Genomic DNA, 21,309 nt, shown 5'->3' with positions numbered 1-21,309 from the left:
TAACTCCCCTATGCATTAATATCATTTTCAGTGTTTCAAAAATTGCTTAAAAGCAGTGTTGCTATGTCACTTCTAATTAGAAAAAAAAAGAAATACGGTGTACTGACAATTAAAATGTCTTTTGTGTCGACCATTTGAATTTTTATAGTTGATGTAGCGAAATTCACCATAAGCGAGGAAACAATGGCGACATATATGTATGACCAATTTAATATAGTACATGCTTATTAATAAACACTAACCAATTTAGTGTTTGAAATCAATTTTATAAAACTGTCGAGCTTATATTCCGATATACTGGTACACAGTGTCATGTTATAAATGATTCAAGTGTTTTAATGGCGACGCGGTAATTAACGAAATATGAACTCTATAAAAATGATTTACTAACCTGAAAAATGATGTGATGTAACTAGTTTTTTGTAATATCTCCTTTCTGGAAAATGACCTGTCGACATCTTCTGGGTAAACTATCATACAGTTTTTGGGCACCTCGTTCCACACATGTAACAATTGAGCCTTCAAGTCATTGACATTAATAAGTATATTAGATAAAGTCAATTGTTCAACGTGTTTTCATCAGTTGACAAACGTTTTCAAAAGGGCTCAAATCTGGGGACTGGGGGGGGGGGGCGGCAACTGGCAACTGAGCTGGGGGTATCTGGTTTCTAATACTTCTATGTTTCAATTCCTTGGACTTTCGGAAGCGGTGACAAGGAGCGTTTTCATCCTGAAAGAGCCGTGGATTAACGCAAAATACTTTCGCAATAACTGGCCACAGATTCGAGTCTAAAATCTCAATGTATTGTTCAGAATTTATGTTACCATTTACGAATGGTAATGTTCCAATTCCATAATAAGTGATGCAACCCCAGACCATGATTATAATGGTTGACTGAGGCCCGTCAGCAACATATCCTAAGCATTCAGGTCGCCACTTTTCCGAGCTCTTTCTCTAAACTTTTGTTTTCCCGTCAGGTTTGATAACAACCATCATTTCATCACTAAAATTAACATTCTTCCAGTGATTGTCAGTTGTCCAGTGTACTTTACCCCTACACCACGCTAACCACATTCCTTATTCCTATGGTTTTCCCGACGGATCGTCGTTTATATCCAAAGAAATGAAATCTCCTCTGTATAGATCTAGTAGAAAGTTTCACAGATGTTATTTCATTAAATATGCCGGTAATACACTTCGAACTAGATCGCCGATTTGTATTGTTTTTACAATGCTGAACAAAGTGCGGTCGACGGGATCCGATGTTGCTTTTGCTCTGCCAGGTCGGTCTCCCTTTTGTTTCGAAAGCGTTCTCTCACTAATATTTAATCTTTTTGCCACATCCCTGCACGTAATCTGCTTTCAATCAGCTCAAAAACATTTCTTTTGCGTTCCACTGGAAATTTCACGACCTTGCTTAGCCATTATTAACAGTTATTTAAATAACCGCGCTCTTCAAACTTCTTGAAATGTAAGTCACGCCACACAAGACTTGACAGGTCTAAATATAGATAAATTGTCTATTTCATTCATACATTTGTCATACCGCTGCATAATGCAGAAGATCGTGGTTCGAAACTAACTCACGTCCTCTCTTCTTTTTTTTTTTCTTTTTAATTTTTTTACTTTATTTATTTTTCCTTTATTTATTTTTCAATTGCTTCAGTTTTAAATGTAAACTCTGCTTTAACAATCGGACAAAAAATACATGAATATTATTATTAAAAAAAGTCCACACCTACAAAATGATAGTACAATGAGCATTTCTTGACTTATATATTGATTTTATTTCAAAACATGTGCAGGAGCAAAGTTTTCCCTGTTTTTTTTTTTTGTTGTTGTTGTTATTTTTTTTTGACGTAGCTCAGATGCGGGTACCACAGCAGTACAACACATTACGTAAAACGTTCTTTGTTCTTGTTCTTTGAGAAATATCAAGGAAACATAACATGTACAGAATTTTCTATACATTCCAACCCTGTGTTTTTGTTAACTGATGCTTACACAATAGAATCCACATTGAATGCTTTAATGTTACTCATTCAGAATACATGTCTGTCTACACACAGTCAAATCCGTGTTAAAGACCACCTCCACATAAAGACCGTTCTGTACATAAAGACCATTTTTCGACAACCCTCCACTGATAAGGTAGAACCTCCGAAAAAAGGCCACTTGTCTACAAGGGTCATGTTCTGTCTTTCCTTTGGGTGGCCTTAGCTCACAGGTTCTACTGTTCATGTATATCTTTCAATCCAGACCCAAACAAGAAGCAAGTCCATGACGTGAGAGAAAAAAATTGCAAATTATTATGCGTTTGGTAAGTATCCCATACGCAAAAATAAGATAGAAATTCAATTTTGTAGAGATTTTATACATGCACATAAAAGTTATAGAGAAAATCGACTACTTATATGGCATTTTAGTTTACCAGAAGATGTCTTAAGGTGCTGGAAGATTCAGACCTAACTTATTTAAAATAAATATATATACGTATATAAAAAACGTAATTAAAAGAACAAACAAACACAAAAAAACCAAACAAATAAGTAATACATACACCATGTATCAACTAATCTAGAGGGGCGTCCGTGACCGTGCGATAAAAGTCATTAACTTTAAACCACTTTCCCCTAACCGTTATAGGTTCGAACCTCGCCTTATCTCATGTTAGGGAGCTATCAATCTGACTTACGGAACCTCAGTTTCCCGTTCGTGTCTATTACAGATAATGAACGTAGGGGCACCTGAAATCTTCTTCTATCAGGCACGCTGAAATGAAAAGTCGCCATATGTATACATGTATACACGTTACAGTGCCACCCCCCCCCAAAAAAAAAAAAATAATAAACAAATACATAAATAAAGTAGGAAAAAATAAAAAAGATACAAAACAAAATAAAAAAGAATACAATGTATATAACGGAAAATAACGCAAAAATATATTATTACGGTACTTGTCTGCACTTTATCAATTAAGTGTCTCTCAAGTCGTAAGTCGTAAGTGGAAGAACAGTGGAAAACGTGAATATAATAATATCAATAACAAAAATTATATTAAAAGAATACGGAAGTTTTTATTTGATAAAATACTTCTATTATTGTCCTTTTAGCATGTTTACTGCATCACTTCCCTGATAAAGTAAATCTCATGATCGTGTAAATGTAACGGAACACATTTAACAGGTAAGAATTTTGTTTACATTTTCGCGATTTACAAAAATTTAACATTATTGACGTTAAAAAAGTGTCAGTAGTCGTTTCCGTCCTATCATGTTTTACTTAAACATCAACTATGTTCTCAACATATCATTTATATTCAACAATTATGTAAAGCACAGAAAAACATCGTGTAGTTAAAAAAATGTTAGGCTGAACACCACTATGCAGTCATTATTTATCACTTTTGAATAACTGTTCATTATATTGTTGATATATCATAACCTTATGCATATTATATGCCTTGGTTTTGAATAAATCTTGAAATCTTGTATAAAAAAATTAATGTTTGTGTACAGATTATAGTTATTTATTGCGCCTTGATTAAGATAATTACAATAAAGGGTGGTTTTATGAATTGGTTTACATGTTATTAGCCTGATGTTGACAGTTGTAAGGACAGATTTCCCTGTGATGCCATGTCCAACGTTTAATAAAATTTTCAAGTGTATTACAAAGTCATTACTTACAACTGTCAGCTTCTAAATTATTCATCAATTTTATCAAGAAAATTTAGAAAAAAGGCAGCAGTCTTTACGGCCGTTCTCAGTTAGAATTTACACCCTTTGTTTTTACTTGTCGCCACCGTCTATCCTAATTATTGCAGGTTATTTGCCTGTAAATCTATGCTGGTTTAAGAAGGTAGATGTTACCTTAAATAACACACAATAACTCGCCATTTGATCATGAATAATTGTTTAATAATATTCACCCAAAAGTTACGAAAAATGACAGGTTCGTGATTGTCCCCCGTTCCAATTTATAAAAATGAACGTGTATTTAGATGCTTTAATTGTATTGTTTTAATTTTCTTTTGATGCCGTATTATTTTGGGACAATTCACGACTATAAATTTGTAAATTAGATCTCAAGTAACAATAACTCATAAAAAATGGTAAGGGGTTAGTGTTTGTCGCCGGATAGTATGAAATGTTCGTTATCCTTTTAACCATATATTGCAAGTGAAGTGTTTTTGTCATTGAAACAACATTACATGTTCTTTTTTGTATTAATATCACAATATAATACTTTCATATTATCACCAATGTTCATAATGTGCACAATTTTTTTATTATTTATGTAGAATTTAAAACGCTGTGATGTGGTTTGGTTTTAAAATTGAAAGGTTCGTTACCTGATTTAAAGGGTTTAATGACTGCAATTATGTACCCCGAGCACCATCAAATGTTCTAAGTTAGGTAAAATTAGTATTTATGCCAAAAATGAAACATTTTGTTGCTGTATAAACAACATTATTGAATCTGAAAATATGCTGAGAAAAGGTTCGTGATGAAAAGGTTCGTGCGGTGATATATTTACTCGATGCCGCCTACACTGTGCTTGTTTGTAAACGGCTGCGGATAACAAACATATGTACTATGATGTCATTTGGGTTGAAACGTTTCAAACTCTTTCTATAATGGTTGCTTATTATTCGCAGCGCATGTTACAAACATGATCGAGAGATTCCCATCAAATTCCTTTGGCAAGTGATTTTGATACTTTTCATGTTATTAAATTTCAAGAAAATTTTCTATTGCCTACCGAAATCACAAACGATGTTGTTTTCAAATGAAATAAGCGAATTTATATTTTTATGATGTTTATTAATACCGATGTCGGATTTACAAACAAGGAAAAAGGTTTCGTGACCATTAGTCACGAACCTTTTCCTATGATAAATTTATATGAATAAAATAATATATCTTATCCTGTTAATGTATATAATATTATTTAAGAAAAAATCTTGTGAGTATATCTTGTTTATACAGAAAAAGAACATCAAAAGAATGTCTGAATTTTTACAAGCGTTACAACTGAAAAAGATGTATGTAAAAAATAAACCTCGTTACTCGCCTGAAAAGCTTGTTTTATAAAAAAGCAAATAAACCATTATATTTGTGTGATTATAAATTTAAAATATGAAGTGAATTTAAAACAATTCTATAAAGATAAATTATTATGATGAGGGAAACATGATAAAATAAACATTTAACTCAATGAAAGGTTCGTTGTCTTGGGCCACGAACCTTTCAATTAAAAAAACCGTCTTTTTCAAGCTAGACGAATGTAGCTTTGGAATTACTTTTAGTGCAGACAATTATGCTGAAGTTTAAACCTAAAAACTTGCGGTAATTCAGTAAACAGGGCCAAAACACCATTTTTGGGGAAGGGGCCTCAGCCTTTTTCTTGGGGAAAATATGCCTGATTTTGGCATACTTTGGGAAAAGGGGTCTCAAATTTAACATAAACTTTTAACAAGGTCTTTAAAGTAGAAAAGCAAAAAGCACTGGGAAATACAAATAAGGCAGTCAAAATCCTTAATTCAACACCATCATTTAATTTTGTTCTAAATTCTATGGGAAATTTCAAAAGACTGGGGAATATTTAAGACCAAATTGGGGAAAAAAAGAGGCTAGTTTGGTTGGGGAAGTAGCCTATATTCGGCCTCTACAAAGAAGGGTTTTTTGGCCCTGGTAAAATAATAAAACAAGAAGATTCGGAAAAATATCAAGAATATATTATTACAAGCATGAAAATATACGTTGCCTCTTCAATGTTGTGAAATTGTGATTAACTTTTTGAAAACTAATATTTGCGTGACATATTGCAATGTCCAGTAGGCGAAGAAAAGATATGGCTGAACCCAAGGACACACCCTAAAAGGTTATGCAGCCAAGAGAAACAAGATATTCGTGGAGGTCATTTAAATAATTGGGAGGTGACAACATTGAATTGGTCAATTCTTTGTTTGTTGCAAAAAAGCAGTTTCAGTGAATAACGAACATATCATTAGCGAAATTGACTCCGATCCTATAATTATACCCCCACAAACGAAGTTTAGGGGGGGTATATAGGAGTCAGCTTGTCGGTCGGTCGGTCGGTCGGTCCGTCGGTCGGTCCACATCATGGTTTCCGGACGATAACTAGAGTTTGGAATGAGGTATTGTAATCAAACTTGGTATATAGCAACCTTATGTGAAAACTCCGGTTGGTATTGCATTTGGACCCCCTGGGGTCAAGGTCAAGGTCACCGTTACTAAAAAATAGAAAAATGTTTTCCGGACAATAACTACAGTTAGGAATGAGATATTGTTATCAAACTTGGTGTATAGCAAGCTTATATGAAGACCTGGGTTGGTATTGCATTTGGACCCCCTGGGGTCAAGGTCAAGGTCACCGTTACTAAAAATAGAAATATGGTTTCCGGACAATAACTAGAGTTTAGGAATGAGATATTGTTATCAAACTTGGTGTATAGCAAGCTTATAAGAAGAAGACTGGGTTGGTAAATTGCATTTGGACCCCCTTGGGTCAAGGTCAAGGTCACCATTACTAAAAATAGAAAAATGGTTTTCGGACAATAACTTGAGTTAGGAATGAGATATTGTAATCAAACTTGGTGTATAGCAAGCTTATATGAAGACCTGGGTTGGTATTGTTTTGGACCCCCTGGGGTCAAGGTCAAGGTCACCGTTACTAAAAATAGAAAATGGTTTCCGGACAATAACTTGAGTTAGGAATGAGATATTGTAATCAAAATGGTGTATAGCAAGCTTATATGAAGACCTGGGTTGGTATTGTTTTTGGACCCCCTGGGGTCAAGGTCAAGGTCAAACCGTTACTAAAAATAGAAAAATGGTTTCCGGACAAATAACTAGAGTTAGGAATGAGATATTGTTATCAAACTTGGTGTATAGCAAGCTTATATGAAGACCTGGGTTGGTATTGCATTTGGACCCCCTTGGGTCAAGGTCAAGGTCACCATTCCTAAAAAGTAGAAAAATGGTTTCCCCGGACAATAACTAGAGTTAGGAATGAGAATATTGTAATCAAACTTTGTGAAAAGCATAGCTTATTTGGAGACCCCAGTTGGGATTACAATTAATTGAAATATTTCTTTGTACACAGTTGATAGTTTGTGTTGAAATTTTTCTTCAGACTACTAATTTTTCAAAAAGTTGCTGGTGGGGGTATTAATCACCTTCAGTGATAGGTCTAGTTTGATATGCTTGCGTTATATAGCTAATATTTTTTTATACTAGCTGAATGTTTCTCTTCGTTAAAAGCTTATGTTTATTTGTTTTAAAAGTAGAATCTAGTATTATTACCATATTGACACGTTTTCATTGGATTGAATGAGTTGTTATAAATTGAAGAAAACATTTATAAATTGTTTTACTACAGATGCCATTCCAATTTAATATCATTTTTGAGAAATGAAAAGATTACAGTAGATATCATTAGGTAATGAATATAATTGTATTCGAATGTCTATATCCGAACTTTATATCTGAATATAAATGTATCTAATATTAGCATCAAAATTTTGATTTGACAATGAAAGGTTCGTTATTTTATATACCATATCTGAATTGAAAAAGTTAGTGAATATATGATTAAAATCTTAGCACCAGCAATGTATTTGATCGGGTAAACTGTTCTATTTCTTGATACAATGTTTATCTTTTAATTAAGGTGTTGTTGTTTCAATTGTTTTAGACTGATATGCTGTATTGCTATGTCTTTAGTTACTATCATTTACATAAATACTATTCGATGCTTTATTTTTACTACAAATTGTGAACCAGTATACTATAAAGTCAAGAAAGATAATGGGTTTATACTCATGTCATTGTCTGATGTCTATATGTATGCTTTGGGGTATTAAGTGGGCTTCTTTTTGTTTGAGTTTATGGTTGAAAAGGTTCGTTAGCTTTACATAGTACTTAAATTTTAGCAAGGTGATCATTTACCTAACAATAAAGCATATACATCGCATACAATTGCTAGCAGTGATACTACGGTTTTTTTATTATGCCAAGAACTATAACTAATTACAACTGGGTCGTAGCTCTTATAATATGAGACAAATCGTAATCACAGTTAAGCAGTATATCTTGATTTGCACTTTTTTGCATATGAATTTTTAAAAAGGTATATAAGCTTAATTAGGCAAGTAATTCGTGATATAAATTGTACAATTAAAAATTTATGTATCATGTTGATATTTAAAAATAAATTCCAATAAGATATCATCAATGTAATTATAAGCAGCCCTTTTTAGAGTAAAAGGTACTTTGTCACGAACATTTTTCCGGCATTTTAAAAAGGTAAAATGGATACACTTTTCAAACCGCCGATTTACAAAAACTACTTATATGATGTTGAAAATAATTTCAGTAGAACTTCACAGATGGTTTAGGTTTGTAAAAAGACTAACAGTTTTGAGTTTTTGCGAATCTGTATTTTTTATAAAATTTTGATAGGGGTGTAAATTCTAACTGAGAATGGCCGTTTAGCATAGTTGAGAATTTAGGATTACAATTGATTTAACCTTTTAAAGCTGCACACCTCCAGATGAGCAAAAAATATTTCGATAAAATCAAACCTGAGAAAAATGTACTGAGATTTTAGGATTCATGTAGGTATAAAGATTAAAAAATCTAGTAAAAAATTTACATGTTATGTGCAATTTATGACCGGATTTGTCAGTATTTATTAATATACTTATTTCCTAATTCGTTTCTCTCAACCGGAAATAAATTATTTACCATCTAATAAGGTAAATCAACTGTGAGAAAAGATAACAAAACACAAAATGCTATTTAGGAATTGTCTTGTGCATTGTGTTATACAATATCATATCGACCAACAAAGAACGGTCATAAAATAATAATTTTATAAGGCATTGCAATTGAAATGCTAGACAAATGATTAAATTCCCAAAAGATTTCGAAACAAGTAATCTTTTATCAATATCATCTTTAACATAGCCATCTTTAGCTCGATCACTTTCCATCGACCATGCCGCTTAAATAAACGATCAGGAATACCCATATTAGCGGCTGTCGTGGCACCACCAGATCTTAAACTATGCAGCCCAAAAAGCTGTTTGTTTAAACCAATTGACTCTAGCATGTTAAGCAAAAAATCTCTCTAGCTCGACTGTAAGATAACGATTTAGACCCTCTTAATTTGTAGCAATTATATTTTTTACAAAAAGTAAGCGCACGAAAAATATATTCATTAGAATCATCTCTAATTTTTGCGCTATTGATGTATCTTTGCAACATATTAACTGGGCAAGTATCGCAACCCGTTTTTGCAATCAAACAACGATCGCCATCCCTATAAACATCAGTTTTACTTTGAACAATAAAAACTTCAACATGATCTGTATAGAAACATATATCTGACCGCTTAATATTAACAAGTTCTGAAAAAACCTTAAAAAACCAGCATATGACAATAAACACATAGTTAAATTTCTCAACTGAAAAAGATTAGCATTTAAACAACCAAAGGCACAGACTAATTGTCTTAACACATCAGGAGAGATTGGTTCCTTTTTGGTAACACAATGACCAAGAATCCTATGAGCTGCTTCCCTGACTGAAGTAACGTAGAACGACGTACACGGATTGTTCGAAAAGCCTGCTAATTCATGAGCCCATTTTATTCCATAAAATGCCTCGTCAACGCTTGAGAAAGATTTACCTTTTTGAATTAACGAAACCAAATAAAGGCAGACATCAGATTCCGAAGCCGGAAGTGGTGAAATTCTGAATTTAGATGCCCAACGACTCCATGCTTGAAAAGTTCTTTGATACTTTTTACTGGTATTAGGTGCTTTAGATTGAAGAACTATATCTGGAACACGATCAGCCAGGAAAGACAACTCCGGATTCTGGTAATTCCTTGTCTCTAACTTCAGTGCAATTAAATCTGCAAAACGTATAAGAAGAGAATGAAATATAATAAATACTCATATTAATATCATTACATATATATGTTTTAAATATGTAAAATAAACACAAACATGAAAAATATATAACAAATTATAGAAGTTGACTTAATAACGCCAATAGTTCGGCAAATTTATTAACGCCGTCAGGTCGGCGATAAATATAAGCTTTACGCCGTCAGGTCGGCGATAAAAATAATCTCTACGCCGTCAGGTCGGCAAAAAAAATATGAATAGACCACCAGGTCGTCAAAAAACAACTAAAACAGTTCAGTCGGCATTAACTAAATAAAGCCGTCAGGTCGGCAACAACTTTACACCGTCAGGTCGGCGGAAAATTCTATCAAACGCCGTCAGGTCGGCGAAAATCGACAACATTATTAAAATCATTATTGGTACAATCGAGCCTAATAGCAAAGGAACTTTACTATGGAAATCCGGACCAAAAAATCGTGTTCTTGTTTAAATATTGAACAAAAATATTCTGCCCGGATGAAAACATTAAAATATCAAGAATATGAGCTTTCTTAATACTGTTGTCTCCAAACAACATTGGCCAAAACGGCGCCGAAGGCCAATTTGGAATAATTAAAGTTCCTTTAGCTTTGCACTTCTCCAAGTAATTTATAACCTGTGGAACAATACTTATAGGGGGCACAAGCCAATTATTTTCCCCAGCCCAAGAACAGGAGAAGGCATTCACTGCCTCTGTTTCAGGGACCCAAAACCTAGAATTAAATCGAAGTATTCTATTGTTGTAATGATTGGCAAATCTGTCAACAGTATGAGTGCCCCATAAATCATCCATGAAACAGAAAAAATCATCGGAAACTCCCCAGTCATCTACATCACAAAATTTGCTAATACAGTCTGCAATTTCGTTTTGGCTCCTTGGAACCCATTCAGTTAACAACGAAATATTTTCTTTCAAACATAGATTAAATATTTTAATAGAAATCTCGTGCAAACGAGATTTTGTACTTCCGTTTTCTACAATTCGTACACAATTTTGATTATCTGTACAAAGAAGCACTTGCTTGTCTTTTAGTTTAGGCATGAAACTTTCAATTGAAAATAATAACGCAGACAGTTCTCTCCAGGTAGAACTTTCTTTTTGTTCATTAATCGACCAATTTTTATGACAGACTTGATCATTTTCGCCTTTGATAAAAGCCCCCACATGCCTTACTACTTGCATCTGAAAATATAGTAATAGAATCTGACCCATTGTGAGTAAAGAGATACTTCACAGGTGTTTCCTTGAACTGATTTTCCCAGAAATGAAGCTCTTGAAAACAACCAGTGAAAAATGAAATATTTAAAACCGAATCCCAAGATGACCTAGATTCTATAGCTCTGTGAAAGATTTTTTGTCATCAGTTTGCAAACATTCCTATAACTGGCATCATTGAGACAATCTTCCCTGTTAATCTAGCGATTTCTCTGCCAGTCAAAAAAGGTATTTTTACTGAATAAGCATGCAGAAGATCTACAAACACTGACTAATCGTCTGCTAGGGATACTGATAGTATTTTCTTGCAAATTCCAGACTATACCTAACCATTCAAGAATTTGAGTGGGAACCAAAACTGACTTTTGCAAATTCAAAACAAAACCAGCCTGTAAAAGCACTGATTTAACAAATTCAGCATCTTTTAAGGTCAGTAAATAATTTCTATTTACACCCCAGCCATCATCTAGAAATAAACACTAACCTGACCCCATTTTTCCCGGATGTATTTAACAATATATCTCAAACATTTGGTAAAAAATAAAGGGGGACGGTGAAAGACCAAATGGTAAAACAGTGAAAACGTAATAGTTTTTAACATTGTTCTCTGACCAAGAAAAAACCTAAAAAACACTGATGAGTAGTGGATATATCAATGTGATGGTAAGCAGAAGTTATATCAAATTTAAACATAAATCCGTCTTTATAAAGATATTCATATGCAACTTTCCAGTCTTCAAATTTAAAATGTTCTTTCCAAACATATTTGTTTAAAACACTTAAATCCAAATAAGACGTTTTTTTACCTTGGCTATTTTCAGCTACAGATAAAGGACTAACAATATAAGGCACAAAACTAACTTTCAAGACAGAACCGGAACTCACTAATTTTGCTACGGCTTCAGAGACAAATTTTGAATGTTTAAGAGCGGACTTATTATTTTTCATGAAATAACTTTTTGGAACTTCTAAAAACGGAATTTTGTAGCCGTTCTTTATTACATCCAAAATAAAAGCAGGTGCCTTTAAGGTAACTTCCCAAAATCTATAATGATCACGCAATCTACCTTTAACATTAGAAAAATCGCTACATTTATTAATACTATTTTGACTGGATAAATTTTGATATTCAAAATATCTGTTTTGTAACAAAATGTTTTTAAAGTCTTTATCATTATTGTAAATCATATCTAGATATGAATACTCATCTTTCTCATCACTGCTTTGAAATGGCGGCCTTTGACTGCTGATCTTGCTTGAGCTGCATGAACTGCGGGACTTGAGGTTGTTGTTGTTGTTGTCCGAATTGCCAAGGGGAACCCAAGGTTCCGGAAACGGAAGTTGAGGCGACACCTGGTCCAGAATATTGAAAGGGACAATCCGGTCGGGTATGCCCCCATCCGCCACATGAAAAACATTGGATAACCTGCTGAAGCGTCGTGAGCCACGAAAATTAGGCATGAAGTTGGTATTTGAAGGAGGAACACCAGTGGAAGTAGAAGACCCACTAAGATCAGCAAACCCTGGGCTAGGTGTAGCGCTGGCAGGCTTCCGCGGCTGCTTAGATTTAAGTTTGGCAAGCGCCCTGCTCTCTGCCCTTTTAAGACGTTTATCATCGTCACTGTCACTGGCTAGGTCGTCTGACTCGTACTCTTTGACTGTGTCCCAGCCGCCTGCAGATTTATCAGCAATTCTGGTAAGCTTATTTCTATGAAATACCTTCTTTCTCAGGGCTTCAGATAATTCTAAGACTTTATTCTGCTCGCCCCTTTAAGTAGCCTCTTTAATGTCGTCCAAACCCTCAATAACGTCAAGATTGAAAACAAACTGTTTCTTGTTACTTCGATACTTGAAGTCCTTGGATGACGAAACGTCCTTGAAACGCTTTAGTGTGGAAGTCGAAGAAGAGTGTAATTCTTCTCTCAATTCTCTTTTCAATGACTTGAAATGCTGGTCGAAATAAGAGCGCATCAAACCAAATTGCTCAATGGAAGATTCATCTACAGAGCCATCTGTATTTCCATTTCTATCACTGAAGGACGAACTATCTCTAATTCTATCTTCTGATTCAGCCATTTATGATATCATAATGTATATGTTTACTGCACAATGCAAAGACTTCGAATGAGAAAAATCTTAACAACGATTATCAATACTTTACACGCACGGAAAATCCGTGCAAAACTGAATACCATAAATACTACAACCTTAAAGGGTGATACTCACTAAAACTAGATGATTTACTTTAACCTATGATAAATATATTTCTATTGTGTTACTTAAGCAGTAAGGGTTTCTACATGTATTTTTGCATATTTTGACCTCTTTATAGTAAATTACATAGGTTGTAAGTGCCATTGATAATGTGTAAATTGCATTCTTTTGGTAACTACAATAACATACTGTTAAATACATTTTCAAATTTTCATGAAAATTAGCATGAATCTGGAGGTGTGCTACTTTAACAGTTTTTAACCTATTGTCAGAATAAATTTCAATTTATCAGAAATTAATCTGACTCAGTTTCTAAAAGTGTGAAAAAATGTGTATTCTGACTGGTGTCGAACCAGGGACACTCTGAATACAATTCTGCAGCTCTACTCACTGAGCTATCGAGCCGCTTACACATCATCTCCCCTAAATAGCGAACAATTCTGAACTGTGACATACTCCCTCACTTTATTGAAATTCGTCCTCGGATTTCTTAGGGTTACAGAGCAATGTAAATCAAACTCAGTGTTATATGCATTCAAGGCCCCATATCGGGCTTCAATTGTTACAGGGTGAGAAAAATGCAGCCTGACTAGAACTCGAACCTGAGACTCTCGGAATAAGGTGCCACAACTCTACTTACTGAGCTGTCCTGCCACTTACACAATACACATCATTTCTCCTAAATAGTAAATAATTCTGAGCTATGGCACAAGGCCAAGGTGTGACTAAAAAGCATTTGTTTTAAATAATACATCTTGTTATGTATGAAGTCAAATAAAAGCTCTAACACAAGCATGGAAAAAAAACTGTGTCTGCAAATGAAATGGAAAATGTATATAGCACACCTGATTTTAAAGTTTAGCACTGATGATGCTTTAATTCAAAGGTGTGCCGTTAGTCACAGTCTCAGCATGTGTGTAGAATTTTTTTAAATGCCAGTCAGGTTTTCATTTGTGTCTGATCTTGATCTTTTGAAAATTGATGGCAAAATACTCAACATTTTATACCTGTTTGCAAAGTATGTAACATTTGAGCCGCGTCACAACAAAACCAACATAGTGCGTTTGCGACCAGCATGGATCCAGACCAGCCTGCGCAAACCCTATAACAAGTAAAGAAACTGATAGCGAACAGCATGGATCCTGATCAGACTGCGCGAATGCGCAGGATTGTCTGGATACATGCTGGTCGCAAACCGATTATGTTGGTTTTGTCGTGACGCGGCTCATTTTATATCTTATAATACCTTTCTTAAAGCTGCATGCCTCCAGATGAGCCAAAATATTTCAAGAATTAATATCAATATTGAAACAAAATGTACTAAAATTTTAAGAAAGGTAAAAACATTCAAGATCCAAGTTAACTTTACAATGTTATGTGTGGTAAAAAACTGATTTTGTGGAATTTTATCATCATATATTTAATGCGTTACTAACGCAGTAAGGGCTGTTTTTGCATATATTGACCACTTTTTGGTAATTTCTTGGATTGTAAGTGATGATTGCAATATGTAAATTAATTTATTTGTTCACTTGCAATATTTTACTTTTAAAAACATTTCTAAAATTTTCATTTAAATTTACATAAATCTGGAGGCGTGCTGCTTTAAAGTGTTTTTTTAAATTGAATAAACAGGAAATATGCCGAGAAAACGTAAAGCAGACACAGAATTGGAGGAGCTAGAAGATATGGTTCAAACCAAGAGAGTTGCGAAAGGGAAGAAACAGAAACTGGTTAAAGGTAAGAAGTTACAGTACAACCTCTGTAGAACAACCACTCCTTTGGGAGGGGAAGATTCTGGTTGTTGATGAGAGGTGTTGCTCTTGAAAGGTTAAATCTGAATATTATGAAATCTTACTTTCTGAAAACAATTCAGATTATGTCTGAAGAAGTAGTTTCTATATAGAGACCAGCTCTGCTGAATATAGAAAAGTCAAGCTGTTTATTTACCAGGTATACCATTTGGATTCATCTATCCAGCTTGCTTACAGGCCATCAGTGGTTCTACTAAGGTGCCCGTTCGTGCCTGAAAAAATGCACAGAAGGGCAAAAAAGGTCTTCCTCCACCAGTAAAGCTGGAACGTCGCCATTACCTATAATGTGTCGGTGTGACGTAAAACCTAATTAAACAAACAAACAAACTTATACATGTACCATTATTTGACCTTTTTGGAAAAATAGTGAAGCTCTCTAAATCTCTCTGGCATTGATGTTGACATTATACTTGGTTTAGTTTATTCACAAATCTTGATTACTTATTATTTACATGTTAAGAGCTTTATTACAAACTTTTAACATGAAGGTTAGGGTTATAAATTCATGATTTTATTGCAAATGCCCATAAATGTGGAAAATTTAATGTATTTTAAATAATTTTCTGCCCCTTTTGATTAAAAAAAATCCCAATAAGGTTTAGTTTTCAGAGTAATAACTCCTACACAAATACCTTTTGTTCAGAGTTCTAGCTCCTTAAATGCCTTTTGTTCAGAGCTCTAGCTCCACAAATACCTTTTGTTCAGAGTTCTAGCTCCTTAAATGCCTTTTGTTCAGAGCTCTAGCTCCACAAATACCTTTTGTTCAGAGTTCTAGCTCCTTAAATGCCTTTTGTTCAGAGCTCTTGCTCCACAAATACCTTTTGTTCAGAGCTTTAGCTACACAAATACCTTTTGTTCAGAGCTCTAGCTCCACAAATACCTTTTGTTCAGAGTTCTAGCTCCTTAAATGCCTTTTGTTCAGAGCTCTCGCTCCACAAATACCTTTTGTTCAGAGTTCTAGCTCCACAAATACCTTTTGTTCAGAGCTCTAGCTCCACAAATACCTTTTGTTCAGAGTTTTAGCTACACAAATACCTTTTGTTCAGAGCTCTAGCTCCACAAATACCTTTTGTTCAGAGTTCTATCTCCACAAATACCTTTTGTTCAGAGTTCAAGTTCCATAAATACCTTTTGTTCAGAGTTTTAGCTACACAAATACCTTTTGTTCAGAGCTCTAGCTCCACAAATACCTTTTGTTCAGAGCTTTAGCTACACAACTACAGAAAGAATGTATATAGACTGTACCTCCTAAAAGTTTCATTCTCATAATTGAAGGTCAGTGACCAAGACCCATAACTAGTGTCAATTGTCAATTCATTGCTTCCCTTTGAGATGCCCGTTAGGACTTGGACAAATTCTGTGTCGTTGAAAAACTTATTCTCAACCATTTAATGAGAATATAGCTCACTGTTTTTGTGATAGCTGTTAGCTCTTAGTACATATATAAAGTAGAGTGTGTTACCTCCAACACTAAATCAAAACACTAGGTACAGAATTAAAACATGGCTGCCTGGATCCCATAGTTCACATACACATACAGTTTAAATATTATGATTGTATGAGAAATTGTATTAGAAATCAACAAATTCAGCTATTATTTGAGAATGCTGATGTTTAATGATTTTGTTTGTTCAATCATCAAGAAAATTTCTTTAATAGACTATGAAAAAAGAAACACTTTTAATTTAGGTATTAAAAAATGTCACATGGCTTGGTCACCTTTCCATAAATGGTTTAACTTTTTCACCATAGAGACTACAGATAAAGTAAAAGCACAAACTAAGACTTCAGCGAAAGTAAAAGAAGTACCAAAAAAGAACACAAAGGTCACTAAAGAAAAGACAACAGGCAGGAAGAAAGCTACAGCAATAGTAGATAAGCCTCAAGAAAAAACCAAGGGGAAGAACTCTGCGAAATCTACAGGGAATCTTGATTTGAAAGGACTTCTGAAGGACGGTAAATGGAAAGATGTGCTGGCACCAGAGTTTGAGCAACCGTATTTTAAATCTTTAGAAGAAACTTTACAGAATGAGTATGACCAAGGCAAAGAGATATTTCCACCCAGGGATCTTATATTCAATGCTCTTCACCTCACACCTTTGGAAAAGGTGAGTAAATACTGTTATTGTAAATCTTATTAAGTCATCCCTATTTAGCCCCTCCCCTATCCAAGCTGAAGCATATATGGTTGATGCCAGTAGTGTGTGTACCCTTTATCCTTAAATCTGCACTGTAAGCCTATTTTTTAGTTAAATTTTATAAATGCAACATTTTTTTATAGAAAGTTTTTATTAAAAATTCCAGCCCTTAAAGGGAGACACAGGCAAAATTTTCATTTCTTTGATTTGAATTGTTCTTTCAATATTCTATAAATGCCCTTTAAATGAATACACTAAGCAGCCAAAGAAACAAAACTTTTCTTCTTATTAAGAATATAATGGTGGTTTCCCAACTTGACCCATGTGGGTCGGGTTAGAGCATTTAGATTTCACAATAGTTGTTATACATGTAGCTATGAAAATGTTAAAGTACCTATCAAGTGAATGACTAAGACTTATTTTAATCTAACAATATCCACAATATCTGTTAGTGTAAGTTTTTTCTAGTTACATGATTGTTTTAAAACTACTTGGTGACTCTGTCGGCGTCTTAATTTTGTTCAACATATAAAGATATAATTATGCTTCAAGCCACAAAATATATAGTATTTATACAGATATTAATGCTATGAAGTTTTAAACTGTCTTTTTAGCATGGTTTGAGTAAATAAGATCAATTTAATATTTGTGTCATTAATTTGCCTAAGTTTCCCTTTAGTCTTCAACAATGCTGAAAAATTAATTTTGAGAAATTCAATTTTTATCTGGAGGCATTTTTCTCTATGACTTAAAAACATTAGAAGATTCTATAAATATGATTTGATAATTCTGTGAATGTTACACAGTCAAACCTGTGAACAAAGGACCTACCAAACATGGCCGTTATAAACAAGTGTTCTTTATTTGGAGGTTATCCTGTTCCATTTAATCAATGAAGGTTTTTTGAAGAGTGGCCTTTATCTACAGGTTGATCTTTATTCAGAGGTGAACTTTATCACAGGTTTAATTGTATGTATGATCCACATTTTTCAGATCCTGCTATATAGCTTGAACATAGAGTAAGATAATGAATTATATGAACTATATGTATGTTATATATGTGATTTACTTGTAATCTTTTCAGGTCAGAGTGGTGATTCTTGGACAGGATCCCTATCATGACAATGGTCAGGTGGGTGTACTTTTATTATGCATTGATCTTTAACATATCATTGCAATATACATGTATATGGTTGCGTATATGCTGTACACTATAATGGGTAGATAAATCTAAGCTGTTAAACAACTGGTCAGTGATTCTGCCTTTTTGAAACATTTTGTGCCTTAAATAATATACAAAATGATTTTTTTAGCTCACCTGTCACAAAGTGACACGGTGAGCTTTTGTGATCACTTTTCATCCGGCGTCTGTCCGGCGTCCATAAACTTTTACTTTAAACAACATCTCCTCATAAACCGCTGAGTCAATTTCATCCAAACTTCACAGGAATGGTCCTATAGTGGCCACCTTAAAAACTTGTTCAAGAATTTAATTCAATGCAGAACTCTGGTTGCCAAAGAAAAAACTTAAAATATCTTCTTTAAAAAAGTCCAAAGAGGTAAACTTAGATATTTGGCATGAAACATCTTCTAGTGACTGTATATCAGTTTTGTTCAAATAAAAGCCCTGGGGTCAAAATTAGCCCCAACCCGGGGGGGGGGGGGGGGTCATTGATTTTCCTTATATGTATATAGTAAAAACTTTAAAATTCTTCTTTTGAAAAATTTAAAGAGTTAGAGCTTAGATATTAAGCATGAAATATCTTCCATGTGTGTGTCTACAAAGTTTGTTCAAATAAAAGCCCTGGGATCAAAATTGGCCCCGTCCCAGGGGTACTGATTTTCCTTATATGTCTATAGTAAAAACTTTAAAAAATCTTGTTTAAAATAATCCATAGAGCTAGAGCTTAGATATTTATCATGAGAGTATCTACAAAATTTGTTCAAATAAAAGCCCCAGGGTTAAATTGGCCCAGCCCTTGGGGGTCTGATTTTTCTTATATGTCTATAGTTAAAACTTAAAAAATCTTCTTTTAATAACCCCAAAGATCTAGAGCTTAGATATTTATCATGAAACATCTTCTAATGGGTGTTCACCAAGTTAGTTAAAAAAAGTCCCTGGGTTCAAATTAGTCCCTTCTCAACGGCCTTTATACAGGTGAGCATTTCAGGCCATCATGACCCTCTTGTTATAGTTTTTTTTTTGCCCCAATATAGTGGAGAAATTTTTTATAAAATCTCTGCATGTTCTTGTTTCAGGCCATGGGCTTATCATTTTCTGTACCAAAAGACATAGCCGTCCCGCCATCTTTGAGGAACATGTATAACGAGCTAGAGAGAGACCCGAAAATTCCTGGATTTAAGAAACCTGACCATGGCTGCCTCGTGGAGTGGGCTAATGAGGGAGTTTTGATGTTGAATGCTACACTAACTGTGGAGTGAGATTCATTTCTTACCTTTATACATTTATATAAGATATTACTGTCCCAAATGTTTCTGTAGATTGGTGTTTCTACTAGCCAATCTGACTAAAGTTCAAATCTACTTTAGTAATTTCTTGCATGTAGATCTGATTGCTACAGTATTTGTTTCGCCCTCATTGTGATTCGCATTTCCCGACAAAGCTATTTTAGCCTTAATTAAACCATTCTTTACAGATAGGCATTAGACAAAGTATTCTTGGCTATGAAATTAAAACAAATTGTTGATTTTTGTTAGAAAAAAAAAATGTTTAAAGTAATTTACAACAAATGAACTGGAAATAAAAGATTCAATTTTTCATGGGCAAGATTGTTTTGCCAGGTTAACTAACTGGCTATATGGACAACACCATGTTTGTAATCAAAATGGTGAAAAATACCTACTCAGTATTGGTTTTCCAGCGGTTAAAATTAGAGAAATCAAAATTGTGAAAGCTTGCTAATGATTGGCTGTTTGAAAGGTCACAGAAAGGTGACCTCCTATTGGTGCCTGTCAGATACAATCAGATATCAGTTATTTTCAGAACAGAAATTATGAAAACTGATATTCTCATTTAGCACTTTTTTCTTATAGTAGCGTATGAACTTACATCTTCATTCATAACTGAAAAATGACGTCATCCTAAGAACGCAATTTATTCATAAAAGGCGAATCGGCAATGACGTCATTTAAAGCAAGCAATTTGTCTTACATGGCAGGGATTTTTTTTGGCTTGTTTTATAGCCGATATTTAGTCATGTCCATAAACGGTAGATAACCTGTCTAACATGCAAGAAAATACAAAGAGAGGTCTTCTTCCCTCAGTGAAACTTAACAATGCCATGTGACAATAACAATGTTCAGATTGATTTTAAATCCAACCGTTAAGAAATGTTTTTGCTCTGTTTTAATTTTTTCCTTTAAGCTTTATATCATGGAGTAAGAATTCGAAACCGGAATATATTCAAGTGAATCTTTATGCATGTGTCCGTCCTGATTAATAATAGTATTGCAGGGTTCCCACGGTCAGGGAAAAGTCAGGGAAAAATGATTTTTTTTCAAGGTCAGGGAAAAGTCAGGGAATTTTGAAATTGGTCAGGGAAATTTGAAAAATGAGCAAAAGTCAGGGAAAAGTCAGGGAATTGTGTAGAAAATAATGTTTTTGTGAAACAGCAAGAAGCAAAATCAGTAAAAGCTAAGGCAGTTTCTTCCATCATTTTGGGTATCTTTATTGTTATTTTTGATTATGACCATCATTCTGTTTTATTTTTATATTTTTTTACTCTTAAAATGATTATGCTTCTGCCTGAAGATTCTGGATATTTTTGTCATTATTAGTAACTATCTTATTAAGAAAGAAGCTAAAAGGAGTTTAAGCATCCCTTGTCTCCTGAGCTATTTATGGTTTGTTCGTGTGAAAGAGGCTGATAATCTGCTCAGGAGGCTGAAAAAATATGAAAATGAACTTGGTTGTGAAGTAAAAT

At 34.0% G+C, this 21,309-nt stretch overlaps 1 protein-coding gene across 1 annotated transcript; it reads left to right on the top strand.

Moving 5' to 3' along the window:
- Nucleotides 1–3,138: 3,138 nt before the first annotated feature.
- On the top strand, nt 3,139–19,803 carry LOC132748602 (uracil-DNA glycosylase-like; the record flags this gene model as incomplete). Its single annotated transcript, XM_060738247.1, is given in 5 exon segments — nt 3,139–3,187; nt 15,049–15,153; nt 16,980–17,335; nt 18,450–18,497; nt 19,625–19,803. Coding segments are annotated over 4 exon segments (683 nt in total), but the record flags the coding sequence as incomplete, so codon positions are not given.
- Between the last annotated feature and the right edge of the window lie 1,506 nt (nt 19,804–21,309).

Source organism: Ruditapes philippinarum, unplaced genomic scaffold, assembly GCF_026571515.1.
Source record: "Ruditapes philippinarum isolate M1 unplaced genomic scaffold, ASM2657151v2 ctg3663_1_1_1_1, whole genome shotgun sequence".
NCBI lineage: Eukaryota > Metazoa > Mollusca > Bivalvia > Venerida > Veneridae > Ruditapes > Ruditapes philippinarum.
Note: the sequence above shows the minus strand (reverse complement) of the source record. Positions and strands in the feature narration are given on the sequence as shown.